The 22,919-nt window shown below is 43.3% G+C and overlaps 1 protein-coding gene across 8 annotated transcripts in view; it reads left to right on the top strand.

Moving 5' to 3' along the window:
* Positions 1-22,919, top strand: part of WIPF1 (WAS/WASL interacting protein family member 1) — a 119,031-nt gene that overhangs the window by 83,711 nt on the left and 12,401 nt on the right. For all 8 annotated transcript variants that reach the window (XM_073882244.1, XM_025849975.2, XM_073882236.1 and 5 more), the window contains 3 exons: positions 10,658-10,746; positions 15,111-15,240; positions 20,002-20,151. In XM_073882244.1, the coding sequence (XP_073738345.1) occupies positions 10,696-10,746; positions 15,111-15,240; positions 20,002-20,151 (331 nt within the window). In that variant the 5' untranslated portion in view covers positions 10,658-10,695. The remainder of the gene's footprint in view (positions 1-10,657; positions 10,747-15,110; positions 15,241-20,001; positions 20,152-22,919) is intronic.

A 22,919-nucleotide genomic window follows, 5' to 3' on the forward strand; every position in this document is an offset into this window, starting at 1 on the left:
TAACTTACACTGGCTGTGCACAATGTCTTTTATATATATGTATATTCAAGAGAGCTCATTTCTCCAACCAAAGGTTGGGTTAAATTGAGGCAGGGAGCAAGGGTGTGTGGATATAGTATTCTAGCCTTATGAAAGGGACCTGAGGAACAGTTTAGGCATGCAGTAGCATATGGGATTCCAGCAAAACTACTGGTAGGATAAGCTAAGGGGTCACTGTGGTCCTGGACAGATCAAGGTTTCTGGTAACAATCAGAGGCGTTTCCTCCTTTTGTAATAGATTAGGAAATGTGGATAAGAGCATTATCTGTCCAAGGCAGAAGGGGAGAAAATATAGTAAGAAGTAACAAAGAGAAAAGGATATATAGGCCTGGGGCAGCAATCTTGGGAAGGCTGTCTCTGTTGTCACCTCTTCCGTGCCCCAAAATCTTTACTTTCAGACCACCAATTGGTGTGCAGGTCCAGTCAGGGTTTGGTGCCTTCTTTAGGTGTGACGTGTGAATCTAGGAGTCTATTCCCGGAAGTTTGGTGTGGCACAAGGGTTGGCTAACAGTACCAAGAGGGGCCCTTCCAATGAGGTGTTTTTTCTTATGGAGGTGTCTTTTCCAACAGATGAAATTTCTGGGTTGCAACTGCCATGTGATATTTAAGATCTTCATCTCCCGGGAGCTGTGAAGATATTGTTCTGTTAAAGCTGGGCCCTTTTCAACAGAAGCAACTAGGCTTTTACAATATTGAAGTGTATCTCCTTTCATCAGCTGTCAAAAGAGGTGGGAGCCAGATGCATCAGGCACCCTGTGACATTCTCAAAGGATGACAGTTTATGAGTTCCAAAGGGTTGGATTCAGAGATTTAGAGGGACCAACGGCAATACTTTTGCCCAGGTTATTTGAAAGGTCTCTACAAATTTTACCAACTGAGTCTTTTTTTTTCTTTTCTTAAGATTGATTTATTTTGAGAGAGAGAGTGCGCACACACGTGCGCACATGCAGAGGGGGAGGGGCACTGGAAGAGGGAGAGAGAGAACCTCAAGCAGACGTCCTGCTAAGCTCAGAGCCAGACACAGGGCTCGATCTCATGATCCTGAGATCATGACCTGAGCCAAAATCAGGAGTCGGATGCTTAACCAAATGAGCCACCCAGACACCTCACCAGCTGAGTCTTAATAATGTTATTTGTGCATTGGAGTAGCCCTGGGGATTTAAGGTGGGGAGCACGGTGAAAGTGCTGAGGCACCCGCCACTCAGCACAGACCTGTTGATGCACTTGCTCGGTAAGTGAGTTCCTGGGTCACTGTGGAGCTCAAGAAGGGTTCCCCAGGAAGGAGTAATCTTTTCTAATAGGATTTTAGCCACAAAAGTGGGGGTAGCCTGGCTAAAGGGAAAGTTTCCAATCCAGCAAGAAAACGTACAAACCATGACTAAAACATATTTTTATCCATGAGATGGGAGGAGCCGAGTAAAACCTATCTGCCAAACCTCTCATGGTCCAACGGAGAATTTAAAAAATGCCCGGGAGCAGTGTGGATGTGACTCCCAAATCGCATCTTAGACAGGTAGGACAAGCAGGGTGTGCACTTTTGCAGCCTTATGGATGTTTCCCCACCAGTATTATTTCATAAAGTCTCTCATTTTATCAGTAGACCAAGGATTTCATGCATGTACAGCAGTTAGCAATGGGAATTTTAGAGTCTTTGGCAGGACTGCATTGTTATTTGGTTCAAGCCAGAGTTCTCTCTGTTTTATTGAACCAGCAATTATTAGATTTCCAATATTGTTTTTTTCCTCTCTGGGGCCAGTTGTTGGGTATCTCTTGTCAGTTTTTGGAGGAACATCCTTTTGGACCATGACTGAGGTTTGGTTATTGGTTCCTTTAAGAGCAGTGTTTTTAACAGAAACATCAGCAAGGTGGTTTCCTTTGGCCTCCAGGGAGTCAGGTGTAGAATGCCCAGGGACTTTAACACTAGCCGGAGCAGCTGGTAAAAGTATGGCCATCTAATAAATTTTGGACATAAGAGCCATTTGTAATTTTCTTCCATTAGAGGTAAGACATCCAGCTGTTTCCATAACATCCCCACAGGCATACCGACTGTCAGTGTAGATGTCTGTGGTTCTGCCTTCAGCCAAGGTTCAAGACTGAGTAGGAGCCTATAATTCAGCCTGTTGGGCTAAAGGTAAAAGAACTCTTTTAAAAAGAGTTGTAATAGTGTGCCCAGCATATTTACCATTTTCACCCTTTGAATAAGACCCATCAGTAGACCATGAAAGATCTGCATTGACTTGAGAAATTTTCTGTAAATTATTCCAAGGAGTCAAAAGGTGCTGTGTCAGCATCAAGCAGTTGTGAAAGGCTTCATCAGTGAAGGGGGAAAGAAGAATGGCTTGGTTAAGGGTATTGCAGCAAGAAAGAGTTACACGATGAACAGTTAGTGGGGGATTTTCCCAGGAGGTGAAGTGACTGGATGAAAGGTGTTGAGTGTGGTGAGAATTCAGAAGGGCCTCTATTGCAAAGGACACAGAGACGGTTGGGGGGGGAGCCATGATTGTTTCTTTAGTTGCCTCAACCAAAAAGGTAGCGGCAGGAATGGCTCTGAGACAAGGGGGCTATCCTTGTGCCTCAGGTTCCAGTTGTTGGCTATAATATCGAGCCCTATGGCTCGATGACAGTTTCCATATTTTTTGGTGAGTGCTCCAAGGGCAATCTCTTCCCTGTCACAAAAAGGAAAGAAAGGAACCTGGTAATTGGGATGCCCAAGGTCAGGGAGCTTTATTAAGCTTTTCTTTAAGGCCCCCTAGTCTGTGTTATCTTCATCTTCCCAAATAATAGGGTCAGGTTTGTTGTTTTTTAGTAAAATATATAGGGGTTGGGCCATAAGAGAGAAGTCTGGAATCCAATTTTGACAGTAGCCAGCTAGCCTAAGAAAATCTCATAATTGGTGCTTAGTTTTAGCTTTTGGGAAGTTCGAGATACTACTCAGCCTATCCGAATCTAAATATAGTGCTTTTCCAAACTCAGGTGTCCTAAATACAGAACCTGAGTCTGAACAAACTGCAATTTTTCCTTAGAGACTTTATATCCCTTTAAGGCTAAAAGTTTTAACAGGTGGCTGCTTTCCTCCAGTGAAGAGGCTTGGCAAAAGGAGCAGAGAAACAAGTCATCTACCTATGGTAACAAGGTAGAGCCTCCAGAAAACTTTGTCATCTAAGTCAGCTTTTAAGGTTTTCAAGAAGGACTCTCAGTAAAACCCTGGGGCATTACCATGCAAGTGTATTGTTTTCCTTCCCAAGTGAAGGCAAACTGATATCGGCAGGCCTTATCTTTAGGGATGCTAAAGGTAGCACTACATAAATTGATGACAGTGAAAATTTTGTGTTCAGTGGGGATGGAGGTCAGTAAAGTATGAGGATTAGGAACAACAGGGTCGCAAGGGATAACAATATTGTTTATGGCTCAGAGGCTCTGAACAAGCCTCCATCTTCAACGATAGGGTTTTCTCGCAGGTCAAATAGGGGTGTTACAGGGACTAGTGTAGGGCATAATGAGGTGCTGAGCCTTGGAATCTTCTGTTATGAGTTTGATACCTTGAAGGACTTCTTTATTTATGAGGTATTAATTCTGGGGAGAGGTTTTGAGGGATCTATTTGAATCTTAATCTAACCTGAAGAAGCCAAGAGTATGTGAGAAGTACATTAAAATGAGTTAAGAACATTATATATAAAGTAAAACATAAATGAATCTAAATAAAAATAAGATACAGAATAGAAAGTAACAGGAGAAGAGAACATTTGGACCTTTAGATCTGTCCAGTTGTATTATTTCTGTTAACCACCCCCTCACACACACAGCAAATAAAATACTCTTCTATTGATTCCAATTTTTTGCAAAAAAAAAAGTTTACTTTTTCCATTCATTTTAGGTAAGATAGTATTTAAGGGTGACCATTGGCAAGATGTATATAGCAAAATGCTTTATATTTTTGAATAATCCAAAATGGTGATAAAATATAACTGGACAAACCTGCCTTTATCCCCCCTTAATAGAACTTGGCCGATTCACTCCCCACTCAGGATCAGAGGCCAGGCTTCTGAGGATTATCAGATGTTTTCACTAGACAGCATTGGAAATCTTTCCCCTCCTCATATCATTCTGTAATGTAGGCCTCACACATTATGCTCTAGAATGACTTTTAAGTTGGCTATAATTATGAGACTAAGAAACCATTTACTTAAATGACTAGCCAATTCTCTTGATCTTAATCATTTTACATTCAGAGATAATCATGTGTTCTTGGATGAACACACTGAAGAGAAAAACCTAAGTTTCCTAGGGCAAGTCTGGACTGAACTGTGGGCTGTGGTTGAGCCTTTAGCTGGCCATGCCACTGGGGAGAATATGTCCCCCGTATGATGGGAAGTGGAATGAACAAGTCACTCTTTCTTACAAGGTGTCTGTCATAACTAATATTGCATCTTTAGCAATTGGCTTTCAGCCACAAGATGCCCTGGTTGGTCTGGGGTCATTGTGTGACGCTGTCTAATGTAAGTTTTAAACCATGATGTTGACCTAATAACATTATAGTAAAACCAACAAAGTCAACGATTTCTTTCACAGAACTAGGAAATTCCAGAATTTCTAAATATTTGTGTGTGTGTGTATATATATATAGAGAGAGAGAGAGAGAGTGTTTGTGTCTGTGTGTGTGTGTGTCTGTGTGTGTAAGCAACATAGAAGAACCAATTAATGAATTCTTTTTTTTTTTAAAGATTTTATTTATTTATTTGAGAGAGAGAGAATGAGAGACAGAGAGCATGTGAGGGAGTCAGAGGGAGAAGCAGACTCCCCGCTGAGCGGGGACCCCAATGTGGGACTCGATCCCAGGACTCCAGGATCATGACCTGAGCCGAAGGCAGTCGCTTAACCAACTGAGTCACCCAGGCACCCCCAATTAATGAATTCTTAAAGCTCTTTATGCAAAATATTCTGCTCTGTTCTCTTAATCCATAGTGCCAATTCCCTTATAAAAGGTTTATTGGTAGATCCCTACCCTCACCTCAGTGGTTTTTCCAACTAAAATTTCATGATTTTTGAATGATTCATTCAGTTATTAAATAAAACTTTGGCAGTCAATCACATACCCCAGGGTTCAGGTTGATTTTTAATTTCTTCAGTATATGAGAATCTAGAGATATCTTGGGTGAGAAATCAGTTGATGGGTATTCTATTCAAAAGCCATTATCTTGGGGCACCTGGGGGGCTCAGTCAGTTAAGCATCTGACTCTTGATCTCAGCTCATGTTTTGATCTCAGGGTCCTGAGTTCAAAAAAAGTGATCATCTTATAATGTCTACAATGGATAAAAGATGGACATGTATTGTGAAATCTGTGTTTATTAGTTTGCTAGGGCTGCTGTAACAACAACAACAACAACAACAACAACAACAACAACAACAACACAGATTGGGTGACTCAAACAGCAGAATTCTATCATCTCACCATTCTGGAGGTTAGAAGTCCAAGATCAAAGCCTTGGCAGGTTCGGTTTCCCCCAAGGCCTCTCTTTCAGGCTTGCTGACGACCACCTTTCCCTGTGTCCTCACATGGCCTTTTCTCTGTGCTCACACATCCCTTGTGTCTCTTCCTCTTCTTATAAGAACCCTAGTCATATTGGACTAGGGTCCACTCTAATGGACTCATTCCAATTAATTACCTCTTTAAAGGCCCTATCTCTAAATACAGTCACCTTCTGAGGTACTGGGGTTAGGTTAAGACTTCAGTGCATGAATTTGGGAGGGACACAGTTCAACCCTTACCACTGTGTGTGAAAACAAAAAAGCCTTTTCCATCCCTGTGGTTTTCCTTAGGCACATAAAATTCAACATGCAATGTGAACATTTTAGACAAGTCGGCTTTTCTCCCTCTGGTCAAAGTTATTTAAACACAGAAATGATTCTTTAAAAGAAATTAATTCTCAAAAGTGTATATCCTTAAAAGTTCAATGTCCAAGGTTGGGGGTAGGGTGGGAGGAGAAGAATCAGCAAATGGTGGGTCAGGGATCCTTCAACTTTATGGAGCCTAACTAGGGGGGGAAGCAGGACATGTTGTTCTCAAAAAGTTAACAGCTGATTCTGATGCAAGAGATAACCCATATTTTGGGAATCCCTGCCTTGGTTATATTTCCCCTGTTCTAGAGCCCCTCCTGGCCCCAGGACAAGGCTGTCTTTCCTGTCGTGCTCTTCCCAAAGGAAGAACCAAATGCAGCAAGACCAAGTCTCAGGCTACCTCCATCCCGCTCTGCACAGCTCTATCCATGGGGGACTCTGCGCAAAACCAGGACCTTGGCTCAGGCGCCGGGTCAGTGCCTCCTTTGCCAGGTGCTCGAGCAGCACTCACACCAGCAGGACCCATGCTCACCTTCAAGGAAGACAGATCTAGACCCATCTGTTGGTCGTTGACCCATCTGGGGGCTCACTGTGAACCATTCCATTCATCCTCCCACAACCCCATGCCACAGGCAGGAAAGGGGGGCCCAGAGAGGGTAGTCTCTTATCCCAGGTTGTTAGGCATCGCAGCAAAGATTCAGAATCATCTGTGCCTGACCCTGGTCTCATGTCCTCATAGGGATGCAAACCTTTTTCATCCATAGACCACACTAGTGTCTGATAAAGCCCAAAGAACTCCTCTGACTTATTAGATGCATAAAACAAAATACAGAGGATACAAAGGAAACTAGTTATATCGAAGTATGTACAACAAGATCTAGCAACAGACTGAAACACTACCATAATTTCAAAAGAGATCTGTGACAATTATAATATGATGTGGAAATATCACGTGAAAAACTGTTAGTGAAAAAGTTTCAGGTACTGTGGTTTTCAGCCTACATTTATAATTGAAGGAAATGCTAAATTTTAGTTCGAGCTTAGGGGAACTAAATAGGTCCTTTTTTTTTTCATTCAAGTACACAAACCCTTGAATTTTGTCCACAGACCCTGCAGGTATAAGGATCCAGGTTAGGAATGCCTGGTCCATTAGGATCTATGCTGCTGTGAGGTCCTTCGGGAAGGTCCATTTCTGGTTCTGATGTGGGCTCTTAACTCCATGAGAGGAGGAAAGCCCTGACTCTCCCAAGGCTTTGGGTGCTGCTTCACTGGTGAAGTCACTCTGCCAGCAAAGCAGGTCCTGGGACTTAAGGCTAGCGAGCCCTTCTGACATAGGGCTCATTCTTCGCCCAAACCTCGGGGTTGATGCTGGGAGCTGTTCCAATGGCCAGCACATGGCTTGCTTGTGCGATACCCGGCTCTTTCACTTCACACGTATTTAGTGAGAACCCTCCTTTGGACCAGGTATGAAGGAGAGCTGGTGGAATTCACAGCCCGGTGGGAAGGCAGCCAGGAATGAGCCTCACATGGGGGACAGGAGTTGGTCTTCTTTGACCCGGGCGGTTAAGGTGGCAAGATTGGAGTCTGGGGTTTCTCAAAAGCTCCCCTCAAAGCCCCGCCCTGGACAAGGCCAAACGGGCAGGAAGGAGCAGAGAGACCCCTGAAGCGAGCACCTTCGAGCACTCGGGTGGGAGTAGTTTACCTGGAGGATGAGGAGGAGTTGGGGGAGGAGGCGAGATGGGGGCTGGGATGTGGCCACAGCAGTGGAGAGAATGGTGAGGGCGCTCAGCCGCAGATCCTCCCCCCGTGGTTGAGCTGGGGCCGCTGGGGTGGGAAGTGGAGGTGGGGGGAGGCCGAGCCTCTGTGGTCCACAGGTTTATTTATAAGTCAGTTCATGCACAGACTGAACCATAACAGCCACAGCAGAAAGCTGTATAACTAGATTAAAGAGGCCTGACAGGTGGCCATCCCCTGAAAGGCTCCCTATACCCCAGTCTGGCCCCTGAGATGTATCGGACCAGGAGTTCAACCTGATCTTTACAACTGGGGACTGACTCATGAGAACAAGGCCCTTAAGAGGTTCCTAGTCGTTGACCAGAGAGAATCCACTCCTTCCTTGCTCGGTGTTAGGATAATGGGATTGACTGGTTAGCTGGTGAATGGGGGAGTCCGACACAGTGCATTAGGGGGTTGAGGGTGGTTTCGTCCACCAAGCACGTGGATGATCGGTTCCATGGGGCACACCCCTGGGGCCCTCCAGGCGGCCTTGGCCACCCCCTTCCTTGGTAAACTGCTTTCTCCAGCTCCTTTAATACCACTGCTTTGGCTGCAGCATCTTTCACAGTTCGTTGCACCTGAATCCAGTTTCCGATCCCCATCCTTCCTCCTGGTCCTAGGACACGTGCGACAGTGAGGCCTCGGGTGCCTTCTGCCCCAGGACAGGCTTCCTAGCACAGGCCCTCAGCACTGGTCACACCGCCCACGTGGCCCCACAGGTGATAAACTGGTGTCATGCAGAAAAGGCCAACTGAAGGAACACGTTTTAAAAAGAAGCTTTGGAAAAAAAAAAAAAGAAGCTTTGTCTGAGCCAGTCTCTTATTGAAAAGGATTGAGCTTTAACACTAGTGAGCTCTTTCCCTGCCCAAAAATGCTGCTCAAGAAAGACCAGGGATTGAGAGGACTTGCTGTGAATGAATGATGGTCTTTCAGTGAGTTGCTCAGGTCCTCGGAGTCGCGGTGTGCCCTGGGAGATGAGCGGGCTCATGCTAGTCGGCAGCGTCGATGCAGGAGTTCGAGACACGGTAGGCGCCTGCGTGCCAATGGACTGTCAGTGAGGGACAGCTGTGGCTGCCGTGGCGTTTTTGCAGCTTCATTTCATAGTGGTCGCCTTGGAACGGAACTGTTCCAAACTGTATTAATTCTGCCTTCCAGCAGCCTTCACAAGTCCAGCCATGTCCTTTTAGATTTTGCCTTCCCTGTCTGTTCACAGGAAGCAAGCCATCTAGCAGTATTTGAATAGAAAGTAGTGTTTCAAGGTGTAAGTTTTCCACATTAACTTCGTGGTTGAACTGAAATTTTTAAATTCTAAATAAAAAATAATTTTTTTTTCCATTAAGAGAGATGGAGAACAAAAGGAAGATAATGGTGCTGTTTGAAATTCAGGACACATGTTCCATGTGGTTCAGGTGGGGAGTGTCCCAGGCTGCGCACTGGCTTAAGGCTCAGATTCTACAACAGGCGGCTCAAATTTTAGTGCCCACAGGTCACCGCCGGATCTTGTTAAAGTGCGGAAACAAATTCGGTGGGTGGAGAGAGGGGCTGAGGTTTGATATTTCTAACAGCTCGGGGTGATGCCCTTGCTGCTGAGCCAGGACCACACTTGAGTAGCGAGGACTGAGTGGGAGGAGCCAGGATTACTTGGGGGTGAGAGCGCATGGCCCTGTGCTGGGACCTGGGTCTCAGGGACGGAACTCGCGGGGGGCAGGGTCATGGTCATGGCTGGTGGAAGTACTGGGAAGCTTCCTCACTCACCCCGTAGGTTCTTCAGCCCCTGATGTTTGCCAGGCTGCCCCCTTCGGCCCGGTTTTCCCTGCACTCCCCCAGCCAGTCACAGTCTGGCTTCCCCTTGTTTCCAGAGCTGTCACACTATGCAGAAAGCTTTTCTAATGAAGTGTATTTCTAGTAAACAGCCTCAGACTCAGAGGTTTGGACCTCGTCTCTTTTTTCCCCTCTTTTAAAAAACTTCGATCCTATAAGGAAATGCCAAGCAGCACAAAGATGGGATCCGGGCCCCTTGCCCATCTTAGCTGCCTGCCTTACCTTATTCCTTCCTTCTTCCCCTGGAGGACTGTAAGAACTTTGAGGGCAAGACCAGAAAAATATTCGTCTTTGCATTCCTACAGTGCGTGCCCAGACCCAGGAGAATGCCAAGCATTTGCAAGAAGAAAACCAGTGGGCGCAGAGTGGGTGGGAGTAGAGAGGAAGAAAGGATGTCATGGTGGAACTGAGAAGCCAGGGGCACATCAGATTTGCCAGGATACATTTCTAGCCGTTTTTTGATCACCTTCCAGCTTACGCAGGCTCCAGGCGCAGGTCCCTCCAGGTGTCATTCCCCGGACCTGCTTTGGTGGGTAAGGGAATTGAGCAGTGTGAGGCACCAGTTTTGCTTCCAATATCTTAAGGCATTTGGGCTCAGAAACCTCCCCTGCTAGGATCCTTCCAGAAGAGTAACATCTTAGCAAATGTTGTAAAGACGATTACACCCCTTATAAGAATTGGCCTGGGGGCACTGGGGTGGATCAGTCAGTTAAGCGTTGGACTCTTGGTTTTGGCTCAGGGTCATGATTTCAGGGTCCTGAGATCAAGCCCTGCCATGGGCTCTGCACTCAGCAGGGAGTTTGCGTAAGATTCTCTCCCTCTGCCCCCCCACCCCTCTCTCTCAAAAAAATAAATCTAAAAAACAAAGTTGGGGGGCGCCTGGGTGGCTCAGTTGGTTAAGCGACTGCCTTTGGCTCGGGTCATGATCCTGGAGTCCCGGGATCGAGTCCCGCATCGGGCTCCCTGCTCAGCGGGGAGTGTGCTTCTCCCTCTGACCCTCCCCCTTCTCATGCTCTCTCTCAAATAAATAAATAAAATCTTAAAAAAAAAAAAACAAAAAACAAAGTTGGCCTATGTGAATAGCTGTCACTTTGGTGGGAAGGAGGGATGGAAGATTAGAATAGAGTATTACTAAAAAGTCTAATACATGACCAAGTTTTGTTTCTTTTTGCTTTGTTTCTACAGATTGACCAGCAAGACTGTTGAAAGTATAGCTGTCCAAGATGCCTGTCCCGCCCCCTCCGGCGCCCCCGCCCCCGCCAACATTTGCTCTGGTGAGTGGCCCCTTGCCACCTGCTGCTGGTGCACGAAGCAGGCCAGATGAAGTCGAACCTGGCGCACACGCATTTGTTTTGCATGTATTTGCATTCTAGCGTAAAAACCTTACGGCAGGTTTCCCTGCTGCAAGTAAGCCGGCCTGAGACCCTGAAGGGCCGGTTGTCAGAAGTCTCAGGCAGTGCCGAGTACACGTGTGGGATGTGCGTTTGTGGGGTTTCCTCTGTCAGGTCCGTCACGGAAACATCCTGTCCCTTCCCACAACTTCTGGACAGGACAGTCCTGAAACCCAGGTCTGTGTATGAAATGCAGTCATTCACGTTTCCTGCAGACTCACTCTTTGTTTTTCTCTGACTTTTCCCTTCTTCCCACTCTTTTTTTTGGCAACTATCATCCACCACCCCCCATCCCCACTTCCTCCCACACTCACATCCTTCTTTCAGTCTTTCCTTGCAGGGGTGCCTGGCTCACTCGGTTAAGCCTTCAACTCTTGGTTTCGTCTCAGGTCGTGATCTCAGGGTCATGAGTTCGAGCCCCGTGTAGGGCTCCATGCCCTACAGATTCCATGTGTGGAATCTGCTTAAGATTCTCTCTCCCTCTCCCTCTGCCCCTCCTACTCATTCTTTCTCTCTCTCTCTCTCAAATAAATAAATAAATCTTTAAGTCTATCCTTATATTTAGATGTCTACTTTCCAAAGGCATTTCTTCACTGGTCTCTTGATAGACCTGTCCTCAGAAAATAGTGCACCCTCTTACAGGAAGCCAGCAGCCCTCCACATGGTGATACAGAAAGGCTCCCAGATGCACCCCATTGCCCCCTTACCTCCCTTGGCATGTGAAGGCTTTACTTCTGAGGAGCCTCACAGTGATGGGTCCTTTTTACTTGGGGAAACTGAGGCTCAGAGAGGAAAAGTCTCTTGCACAGGCTTCCACGGGACACATTTTATATAGCCCATTTGAGGTTGGAACCTAGTTAGAAGGACAAACAATCAATTAGCTTGTTGCTACTCAGTGTGGTCCTCCAGCTCTTAGTTAGTGGCCCCAAGGAGACAGGTACAGAAATTAAGAGTAAGCATTAAGAAACACAGCAATTTGACAATAGTGTTATGTTTATTGTTTCTAAGATTGTATTTTGTGTGTCTCTTTTTTAAGTAATTCATTATTCTTTTTTAAAATATTTATTTATTTATTTATTTTTAGAGAGAGTGCATGCACACACACGTGCAAGCAGGAAGGGGGAGGGACAGAGGGAGGGGTGAGAGAGAGAATCTTAAGTAGACCCCTTGCCCAGTGGGGAGCCCAACATAGAGCTCGGTCTCACGACCCTGAGATCATGACCTGAGCCGAAATCAAGAGTCGGATGCTTAACTGACTGAGCCACCCTGGTGCCCCATAATTCATTTTTCTAATAATTAATTGTTATTTTACAAAAGTATCAGTCCAAGATAAATTGGAAAAAAAAATTTAAAAACTGATCCTTCACTCAGATAAGTTTGAAAAGTTCTGATCCAGAGGCGCCTGGGTGGCTCAGTCGGTTAAGTGTCTGCCTTCGGCTCAGGTCATGATCTCAGGGTCCTGGGATTGAGCCCCACATTGGGCTCCCTGCTCAGAGGGGAGTCTGTTTCTTCCTCTCCCTCTGCCCCTCACCTACTTGTGCTCTTTCTCAAGTAAATAAATAAAATCTTGGAAAAAAAAAAAAAAGGAAAGAAATGTTCTGATCTGGCTAACATAGCAGGATTTATTTATCTATATTTCCCCAAAAGTGTGGTTTTATACCACTAGCTGGGTAGTATGTGTTTTAATTTTTTTTTATTTTAATGTGCATGTATTGATTTTAATGTGTGTTCTGAAATTTATAACTAGCACATCAAACTATGGATTTAATAGTGAGTTAATTTAAAAGAAAATATTCACTGAAAATAGTATAAATATAGTGAACTGACTTAATGAAAAATACAAATAAATAATAATACAGGTAGCTGAGAAGACATACGAGTCATGCAAGTAGTACCAGAATGACTGAAATTTATCCTGTCAACTCATTTCTATCCATTATGTGACTAAAAGCAAGATCCTAGAGAAATAGGATATAGAGATGAGTAAAGGGAACGGTGGGTTGGTGGCCATCATAGGGCACTCTCTGGTGGGACAGCTCCGTTAAGGGTTCTGGACTGCCATGTGAGAGGAATTAGCACCCAAGGAGGTCCGGCATCAAAATAAATTTGGAGGTATAACAGGAGGCCAGTGAAAATTGCTGACCCCAAGGTTAAGAGAGCTGCGGTGGACACGTTGCTTAACCTCTCTGGGCCTCAGACTTTTTTCATCCTTAAAATGAAGACAGTAGGTAATTTTAAAAGGTCTCTTTCCAAGATGTCCAAGATGTGTCGTCAAGTTGAAAAAACAAGTTTCAGAGCAGTAGAAGATGACTCCATTAGCAAACGGGAACCGTACCCGTAAAGAGCACTTTTGAAACTGCTGAGAAGCTGCTAATATTAACAGGCTTGCTCAGGGGAGTGTTGGGGGCAGGTGGGGAAGGGGCATTTTGTTACTTTTTTTAACTGAGATATAATTGACATTTAACATTGTGGAAGTTTAAGTTATACAACATGTTGATTTGCTACATTTTTATATTGCAATGTAATTACCACCTTAGCTTTAGCTAATAACACCTCTTTCACATCACATAACTATCATTCCTTTTTTCTGGTGAGAATATTGAAGATGTAGACTCTTAGCAACTTTGGAGTTTATAATACAGTATTGTTAACTATAATCACCATGCTGTGCTCCTCCAGGACTTACTCATCTTCTGGTGATTAGTTTGTACCCTTTAACAGCAGCTCCCCAACGTGGGCAAGGGGCATTTTAGATCCCACATTTACCCTTCTGTCAAGTTACATGGAAGGCTCTGGAATCACACTGCCAGGGTTTGGATCCTAGCTCCTCCTCTGACTAGCTGGGTGATGGGGGCAAATGATTTTACCTCCCTGTGCCTCTACCTCCTTGTCTCTAGAATGGAAATAATGACTCACAGGGCTGATGAGGATTAATTGAATTAATACACATAAAAGTGCTAAAAACAGTGCCTGGCCCATAGTAAACGCTATATAAATGTTAACTGCTGTTACTACGAGCAAGTAATACTTTATCATTATTCCAGGACTCTTTCAGCTTAACACAGAGCTTCTATGTACCCTGCTTCAGGGTTTTTCTTAGCTTTTCCTTTGCCTCTAACTCTGATAATAAATCCCTGGGTGAGGTATCAAGCTAAACTGCCCCAGCTTTACTTCCTGAGCCCTTCACCTACTCCTCTGGAATCAGATCATTTCAGAAGGGCTGGGGCCAGCCTGGAAGGCCTCTAAGGTCTGCTGGAAGGACCTCTGGGTTTGGGGAAGCCAGCTCTCCCTGGGTCCAGGCCAGACCAAGCCAGTTTCCCCATGTGTCAGACCCAGGCACATGCCTACTACTTCCGAGTCCTGTGTGCTGGGCTCTCAGTGTCCCCGCTCCCTAAAATAACCCTGAGGAAGTGAGATCCCAATTTCATAGTACAGATCTTTCCCAGGAATTCTGGGAAAATGAGAAAATACCTAAGCATTTTAAAGCAGCACCTTGGTCCACTCTGCAATCTCTGTGAGCTAAGCTTTCAAAGGAATTAAATATGAGAAACACCTTAGGCAAGGGCATGCAGGAACTTTGGGGGGTTATGGACGTGTTCTGGATCTTGATTGTGGTGGTAGTCACAGGACTGTATGTTTTTCAAAACTTGTAGAACTATACACTAAAGTAGCAGTTTGGCTAGATGTAAATTACACCTCAAATCTGCCCTAAATTCAAAAGAAAAAGAAAAATCTTCGGTAATATAGACAGAGGGAATTATTTTCTAAAACTTTGTTGGATTTAAAACACATACAGCTGACCCTTTTGACTAGAGACAATTTTCCCCTTGCTCCAGGTTAGCTCTGAAGGTTAGGAGAGAGAAGCTCTTCCTCAGGGCACATTCTGGGGGAGGAAGTCTTGTAGTATCCAGCAGAATCCTCTCAGACTTTAAAATTCCCTTCTCGTTTTGAGCCATCCAACCCTGGCTCTGTTGGTTACGGCCAGATTGTGGTCTGAATTTTTAGAGACTTTTATCAGGGACTGACTCTTCCTGCATTAAAAATGAATGTAATTTATTGCTGCATCTGTTCCCAAATGTCTGGGTCTTAAAAAGAATGACATCGGATCTAAAACTTGCAGAGAATTTACAACCTGTTGCCAAGAACCTCGATCACAAGCTTCCAGGACTCTAGCTGTCCCCACTGAGTGTTGTAGTAGATTATTTTAATTCAAGAGATGAATATAAGTCTGCGTGGTTTCCTTTTAGGCCAATACGGAAAAACCTACATTGAATAAGTCAGAACAGGCTGGGAGAAATGCTCTTCTCTCTGACATCAGCAAAGGGAAGAAACTGAAGAAGACAGTCACCAATGACAGGAGTGCACCGATATTGGACAGTAAGTGAAAAAAGCTGTTTTCCATGGAGATAAGTGATTTACGGCCTAACAATCAACCCTACCCTTCCAAAAAGATTTTTTTTTTTTTTTCAGTTAACAACAGCTGCAAAGCTAGCAAAATAAGAGACTGTATCACTCATTGTAGCCACAGCTCCGGCTTGGGTTCCCTCTAATGCTGCAGGAAGCCAGGATAATAATTCTTTGTCCAAGGAACACACAGCAGCAATTCTCTGAATTATTCACAACACTTGCTGGAAGTTAACCCATTACTCTCTGCACCACAGATCAAAAGGCTGCATGAAATATGGAAAGAGCCCCAGCCTTGGAATCAAAGGATGTTGGTTCGAGTTCTGGCACATCCATCACTTACCATCTCCAAGCCTTATTGTCTTCAAATGTAAAATGGAGATAGTGCCAGGTCTGCCGCCCTCACAGTTTGCTGTGAGCCACAGACGAGACAAGCAAAAGTGTTCTGTGGGCTGGGATGTGTCATTCAAGTGTAAGATAGGATTTTCAGGAGGTGGGAGAGAGAGGAAATGAGATCACAACTTTGCTTATCTGCCCATCGCAAGTCTGAGATACTTTCTAGAACAAGGCAGGGTATGTAGAAACAAACAGGTACCCACAACACAGAAATCCTATTAACATTTACAACAGAATGAAAATGTATCATGACTAGAATCTACTGGTAGTTAATAACCAGGCCTTGAAACTGTCCCCTCACATTCCTAGACCTTTCCACTACTGGCTACATGTCGCCAGAATACATCCTACACCCAGATCCCATCTGGACTCCATAGGAAACAGACTGACTTTCCAAAATCACCAGAGGGAGCTTTGTAGATGGTGAACAGTGATGCAGGATTTTAGCCAAGTCGAGGATTACAAGTGTTCAGGAAGAATTTCTAGGAAAAGTGCCTAATGGGTGGAGAAGAAAGAAGGCTCAGAGTTAGGTGAGAACATTGGTGTGGGAGGAAAATGGAAAAGAGGAAGACCAAGACAAAAGCTTTTACATGTTGCTGTGCTGTGTCATGCTATGTGTTGCAGAGGAGGGTACACCCACCTCCAGAAGGAACTATGGGGTCTTTTACCCTTGACTTGACACGGTTCCCTTAGTCAAAATGCCCCCAGAACTGATCGGGTTATTTTATAATCCCTTAGTCCTCCTGATTGGCGTCATGATATTCTCCCTGAGTGGAGCCCAGCACCACTTACCTCTGGGGAGCCTTGGTCCAAAGCTGTCTGAGTCCCAGTGCCAGGTATGGGGCCAGAGGCGCTCCCCAGACTGCTGGCCTCTGGGGCAGAGCTCAGTCATTCTTCCCCCCAGGAGAAGGAACCCAGAGCTCGAGAGAAGTAGATGTGAATTCCCCACTGATACTGAAGGACACGGGACAATCTGTGGCCTATTCCTGAATCCACTATTAGAAACTCATTGTATTCTTCAAGGTCCACTTCTCCTGCCATTAAATGGAAAGAAATGTTGGTTCTTCTCCCTTCCAGCTGTTCAGTGATGTTTAGGAACATACTTTGCTTCGTGGACACAAGATGCAACCCAGCACATGCCCTGTTGTCCATGCACTTTATGGACACCGATACTGTTGTCACAGGCTCTTTGCAAGTGGCAAAGGTCCACCCATAGTTTTGTACTTGTTTGCAGCTGAAGCCTCCCTGGGTTCTATGTTAAAATGTTGACCATGGTTATATATGATAAAGCTCTTAATTCAGCCTTATCCTGCAGTGCGATTCCTAAGGAAATGACCATGAACCAGTTAGCTATCATCAACTACTTTACCTTCTCTCTCTGAAAGATGCACAAATGGTCCAGGTTAAGAAAACTGATGAATGATGTCTGATAGTGCATCAATCTCTTTGAATGTTTGGTGTCATGTAAAGGTATCTTGTTTAAATGCATTATTCCAAGGATGCTTAAAAAAAAATAAATAAATAAATAAATAAATGCATTATTCCAAAATGTATCATTAATTAAGGAGTAATATTTGAATGTCAAGGGCATTATTAATATTATTGGTAATAGTTAAAATTAGTAAAAAAAAAACCTAATTTTTATAGGGAAGCCATTTTGCATATACTTCTGGAAATTGTTATTGTAATTTGATTTGTTAGGTGAAGTAATCCTTGTCAGTTCACTATCAGATTATTTCTTCTATCGGCAGAGCTCGCATAGGTACCCCAGAAGGCTCCACACCTAGAAAAAATGCAGAGCTGACACAAGCTTAGGATCAAATTAATCAAGAAAAAAAGAAAACACAAATGAATAAAAGTAGGACTCAGAATGTAGATTAGTAAGAGATTCAAAGTGGATTTTTCAAAATTAGGGATACTGTGATGAATTTATATGCTAAAACATGTTAAAATCTTAAAGAAATTAATTTTTTACAAAAAGCATAAACTTACCAAAATTCACTCATGAAACTTCAATGAGCAAGACTAAAGTTGAACACTTTATCAAGCGACTTTCTCTCTAAAAAGCTTTAGAGCCAGACGATTTTATCAGTAAATTCTTCCAGATTTTAAGAAACAGCTCATGCAAATGCTATACAAATCATTCCCAAACATAGGAAGAGATGGAAAGCTATCGGATACATGTAATAAGACTCGCGTGGTCCTAACCTCAGACTTTGTGCTTGTGGCACAAACACAAAAAGAAAGCTATCTATCAGCGTCCCAAGGGACGTGTGGCAATGTCTGGAGGCATTTTTAGTTGTCACAACTTGGCCAAGGAGGGGTTCCTACTGACATCTAGTGGGTAGAGTCCAGGCATGCTGTAAACATTCTACAGAGAACAAGACAGCCACCCACAAACAAAGAATTACCTGCCTTAAAGTGTCAGTAATTTCAGAGTTAAGGGCGTGTTCATTAAAAGCGAACTACGAACTACGGTTGCCTGTAGCAATATTAATAATTTATATCGTATGCAAGTTCAGTCATCAAAGTAATTACTTATATAAACTAGAGATACAACTATTAGACAAAAGGAAGCAAAACCTTTATTATTTGCAGACCATATGTCTAGTAGAAAATCCAAGATAATTTTTTATAAATATTAATTTAGAAAATAGCAGAATGGTCTATTAGATGTCAAATGAAGTTTTCTGATACCAGTGATAACCAATTACAAAAGGGGAAAAACATCCCTTTCACAATTTCAACCAACAAAAATGTATCAAAGTAACCTTAACAAGAAGAGTAGGTGACCCATATCAGGAAAATTATAAAACTTGACTGAATGAACCAGAAGAATGGGAGAATATACCATGTTTCCATATAACCTAAATATCATTAAAGTGTCGGTCCTCCCCTCTTGATTTGTAGATTTCATGTACTGCTTGTCAAAGACTCTAGAAGGTTTTCCAAGGGGTAGAACTTTAAACAATGTTTAACCTCATAAATACAACCATACATACGTCATAAATTGTATAAGATACTTTTTCAAAGAGGGTTATAATCATGGCTCTCATACAGTTATAAAACGAACATATGGCAAATATTTTATTTAAGTCATTAATGAATGAGGGAAGCAGTATAATGTTACCAGTGCAAAGGAGAGTTCAAAGTACCACACACATCAGAGCTGAAATGAATTTACAGATAGGTAAACCCGTCTGTGATCAGTTGCATGCCACTGAACACAATAATTTTACATTTCTATGGACAATTATTATCAGTTTTTCGACAACTTACAGAGTTGTAAAATATCTCATAGACAAGGAAAATAACCCAAAAGGCTAGAGAGGATACTTAGTAATCTTTTTCTTTTCCTTTCTTTTTTTTTTTTTTTTTTTTTGGTCATTCTTGTCTGCCCATTTCAGACTCTTCCACGGTTTAGAGGAAATAAATGCAAAATAAAACAAAATCTTTGTACCACCTTCAATTGCAGGGAGTTTTTAAAAATGTCTAAGCCTACTGTTGGGCTTTATGATATTAGAAAATTGAAATCAAACCCTAAGGCCATCAAATAAGTAGATGGTCAAAAGAACTACAATATATTCATGCTCTAAAACACAATGCAGCCCCTTAAACTCATGCTTTCAAAGAATATTTGATGACATGGGAAATGCTAACAATAAAGTGCTAAGTGAAAAGAGCAGGCTAAAAACTGTTTAGTAAATTTGGTCTTAATTTTGAGAAAAAAATATAGAAAATGAAAAAGTACGAGCAGGAAAAAAATACACGAAAATAGTGTATATTTCCAAGGAGTAAAATTACAGGGTCTTTTATTTTCTTCCCTTTATTTTTACGATTCCCTTCCTTCTCACCTTTTATTTCCATCTCCCCCTCCCTTGGGACTTACTTTCTTGGAAGATTCTTTTATTAGCCAAATCTTAGGATACATATAGGAACTCCTACAGCAGCTAGCCAAGCAGGGAGCACGGGGCAAGGCAGCATCTATTACCGATTCTCCTGCCCTGGGGCCTGTGACTGGCCTGGAGTGAAAAACAAAACCCGTCCTTTTCTGACTAGGGGGAGGGTGAATCGTTTATGGAGCACTGGGTGTTATACGCAAACAATGCATCGTGGATCACTACCGATGTACTGTATGGTGACTAACATAACATAATAAAATTAAATTAAATTTAAAAAAAAATCCTGCGTTTTCATGAAATCCCAGAAATCCGCCATGGCCCAGTTCGAGCCTGCTCCCTGGTTGACAGGCATTGTCTATTGTGTACTTGGGCTCGGGCTGTCCTCTGGTGGTGTTTTCATCCACGGTGAAGAGAGTGTGTTTCCTTCCCTCTGCAGAGCCTAAAGGAGCCGGTGCCGGTGCCGGGGGCGGTGGCGGTGGCGGTGGCGGTGGCGGTGGAAGTTTTGGAGGGGGTGGCCCACCTGGCTTAGGAGGACTATTCCAGGCTGGGATGCCGAAGCTGAGATCCACAGCCAACAGGGATGGTGGTAAGGAGAGTTTCTTTCTCTCTTAGTAACAAGATGAGGCAGAGTTCTGTGGTTTGGAGGCTTGGCATCCCCTCTAAAGCACTGTGCCCTTTAAAACATTTTAGATCGCTTGAGATGGTAACACCATTTTATAAGAGACTCTAGCATCTTTTTTTTTCTTAAATCAAAATCAGCCAGCTCCATGGAGCTGTTAAGTATTTGCTCAGTGTCCTCGGGGTAACTTGTACTTTTTTGTACTTTTCTAAAGGGGGAGCTAGAGTGGGAAGAAAAAGAAGGAGCAAATGGAACTGGCCACCCCTGGAAAAGTCTGCCTGGTGACCTGGCAAATTCACCTTTCTTTGTGAGGTAGCCCGACCCAGCTGTCTAGTATAGTAAATACTTGTGAGCCACTTTCCAAAACACTATGGAGCGTGTTATACAGAATATAGTTACAAATCTCACTGAATCTAAAATGGTGTTTTGCATGACAGACATCTGGCATTTGAGGGCCAGTGATTCTAAATATTCTCTGCAGGGACACATGGAAATGAGTCCTATGGGATTGTCTTTGAACCTAATGGCAGAGAGAAAAATTGAACCTGGTCATGCCCAAATAAAAAACCTTACAAAGTGCATGAAGCTCAGTAAGTTTTACCATAAATCTTTCGGTATTAATGTTTGTTGTGTTAGAAGACTTTTATTTCTAATTCTATGATCGTTTAATGTCTGCTGGGAAAGTATGAAATTCTCACAATCATGAAGATAAAGCCACTGAATCCTCAGGGTTAGCTGACTGTTTAGCGTTGGATGGTCAAAATCTAGAAAGATACTCAATAATATGAGAGATTCTGTCTTGCCAGACCCGCATTTACATTTAAATTTACTTATTTAAAACCCGCCAAAAGGATTGAGGCAGCTGACAAATGCAGACATTCAGTACTTAACAATAGGTGAAAAAATTAAGGCAAAAGACAACTGGAAAGAAATTTATAAAATGAGGATAGAATTAAATTAGTGCACAAAATGGTGTACCAGATGTATATGTCAGCCTAGTATACCATCCATATAGTGAACACTGTCCGTGTGATGTACACATGGCTAATAACTGCAGCTTCAATCCGAACTTGGAAGATATAATTTATCACAAGTTGGTGACCTAGAAATACACCACACAGTCAAGGGAAGTACAGTGGTTTTCTAGTACTGCAGTTGAAATAAAAAATTCTCTCTAGAGTTCATATTGCTCCACTGTATAAATCCATCCAAATGTCTCTCATTGTGCCTTGGATAAAATCTGAAGTCTTCTGAGAGTGCCCGGGTGGCTCAGTCAGTTGAACGTCTGCCTTTGGCTCAGGTCAGGATCCCAGGGTCCCGGGGTTGAGCCCCACAGAGTCCCGGGATCGAGCCCCACATCTGGCTCCCTTCTCAGTGGGGAGTCTGCTTTTCCCTCTCTCTCTGCTCTTCGCACTGCTCATGTTCTCTCTCTCTCACTCACTCTCTCTCTCTCTCTCTCTCAAATAAATAAATAAATCTTTAAAAAAAAAATCTGAAGTCCTCTGGTTTACAAGGCTCCTTATGACCTGGCCCTCGCTGGCCACTCAGAGTCCACTTGCTAAGTTCTCCGTGCTCACTGTACCCCAGGCACACAGGCCTTGGTTTTTCAGCTTGAAGCTCATTCCCTTCCCAGGGCCTTTGCACCTGCTGACCCTCTGCCTAAAGCACCTTCTTCCCTGTCTTTCTATGGCTGGCCTCAGCTCAAATGTCACATCTTCAGAAAAGCCGCCCCCAGCCAGCCACCCCATCTGTCTGATCTCTCCATCTCATTGACCTATTTTAGTTTCTTTTTAGTACTTATAACTATCTGAAAATATTTATGTTTGCTGGTTTATTATTTATCTCCCCCACAAGAATGTAAAGCACAGGAGAGCAGGATCATTTCTGTTTTGTTTACTCTTCCATCTTTAGCATCTAGAATAATGGCTGGTATGTAGCAGGTACACAGTAAATATTTGGTATTTTAATTAGCTCATGGTTGAAGTGGTAGAAGTTTTCAGGCTTACCATTTTTGGAGAATTACCTTAGGTTCCAAGAGATTCTGGGGTGGTGGTTTGAATTTTTCCATAACTTCGGTTCCTTTTCTTGAACCAAAGCAGTTTAATATTAATTATGTAATAGGGTTGTTCTGTCCTGCCGATGTTGAAGTGGAAGTTGACTCAGTAAGGAAAAAAACTTGTGTAGTTGCCTGCTTCTTTGCAGATTAAGACCAACCACTGGTGTCGAGTCTTTCAATCAAACTCTGTTTCTTTTTCCTTTGTTAGTTCTTTCTTATTTCAGTTACAATTCTTCCATTACATTTTTCCATCTTCTCTTGGGAATTTCATTCAAAGAGACTAGGTAAGCCCTCCCGAATGGACATTTATGTTGGGATAACTAATTTTTCATCTAACATGGCTAAATTATTTTTTCAAACCTGAGAGGTACAGCCATAGGAGGACAGGGATGGTGACAGGGAGAAAGAAAATCATTAGCAGAAATCCCATGTACCAACACCATCCTGTTCTCCTCTCGTGATGAATGGGGATCTCTCCTGAACCATTTCCAACTTAATCCTGGTTCTTGCCCACACGTAATGTCAAGAGGGCTCTCCAAAAACCTTTTGAAAGCCAACAGGTTGTAGGATCTGCAACTAGCAGGTACACAGGAATGTGTGATCTATTCTTCTGCCTCCAGGAAGGACCACCCAGAACCCAATTTATATAAATAATAGTTGCCTATACTTTATAGCATCT

The sequence above is a fragment of the Callorhinus ursinus genome, unplaced genomic scaffold (genome assembly GCF_003265705.2).
Source record: "Callorhinus ursinus isolate GAN/ISIS: 27379988/994484 unplaced genomic scaffold, GSC_fseal_2.0 scaffold2, whole genome shotgun sequence".
NCBI lineage: Eukaryota > Metazoa > Chordata > Mammalia > Carnivora > Otariidae > Callorhinus > Callorhinus ursinus.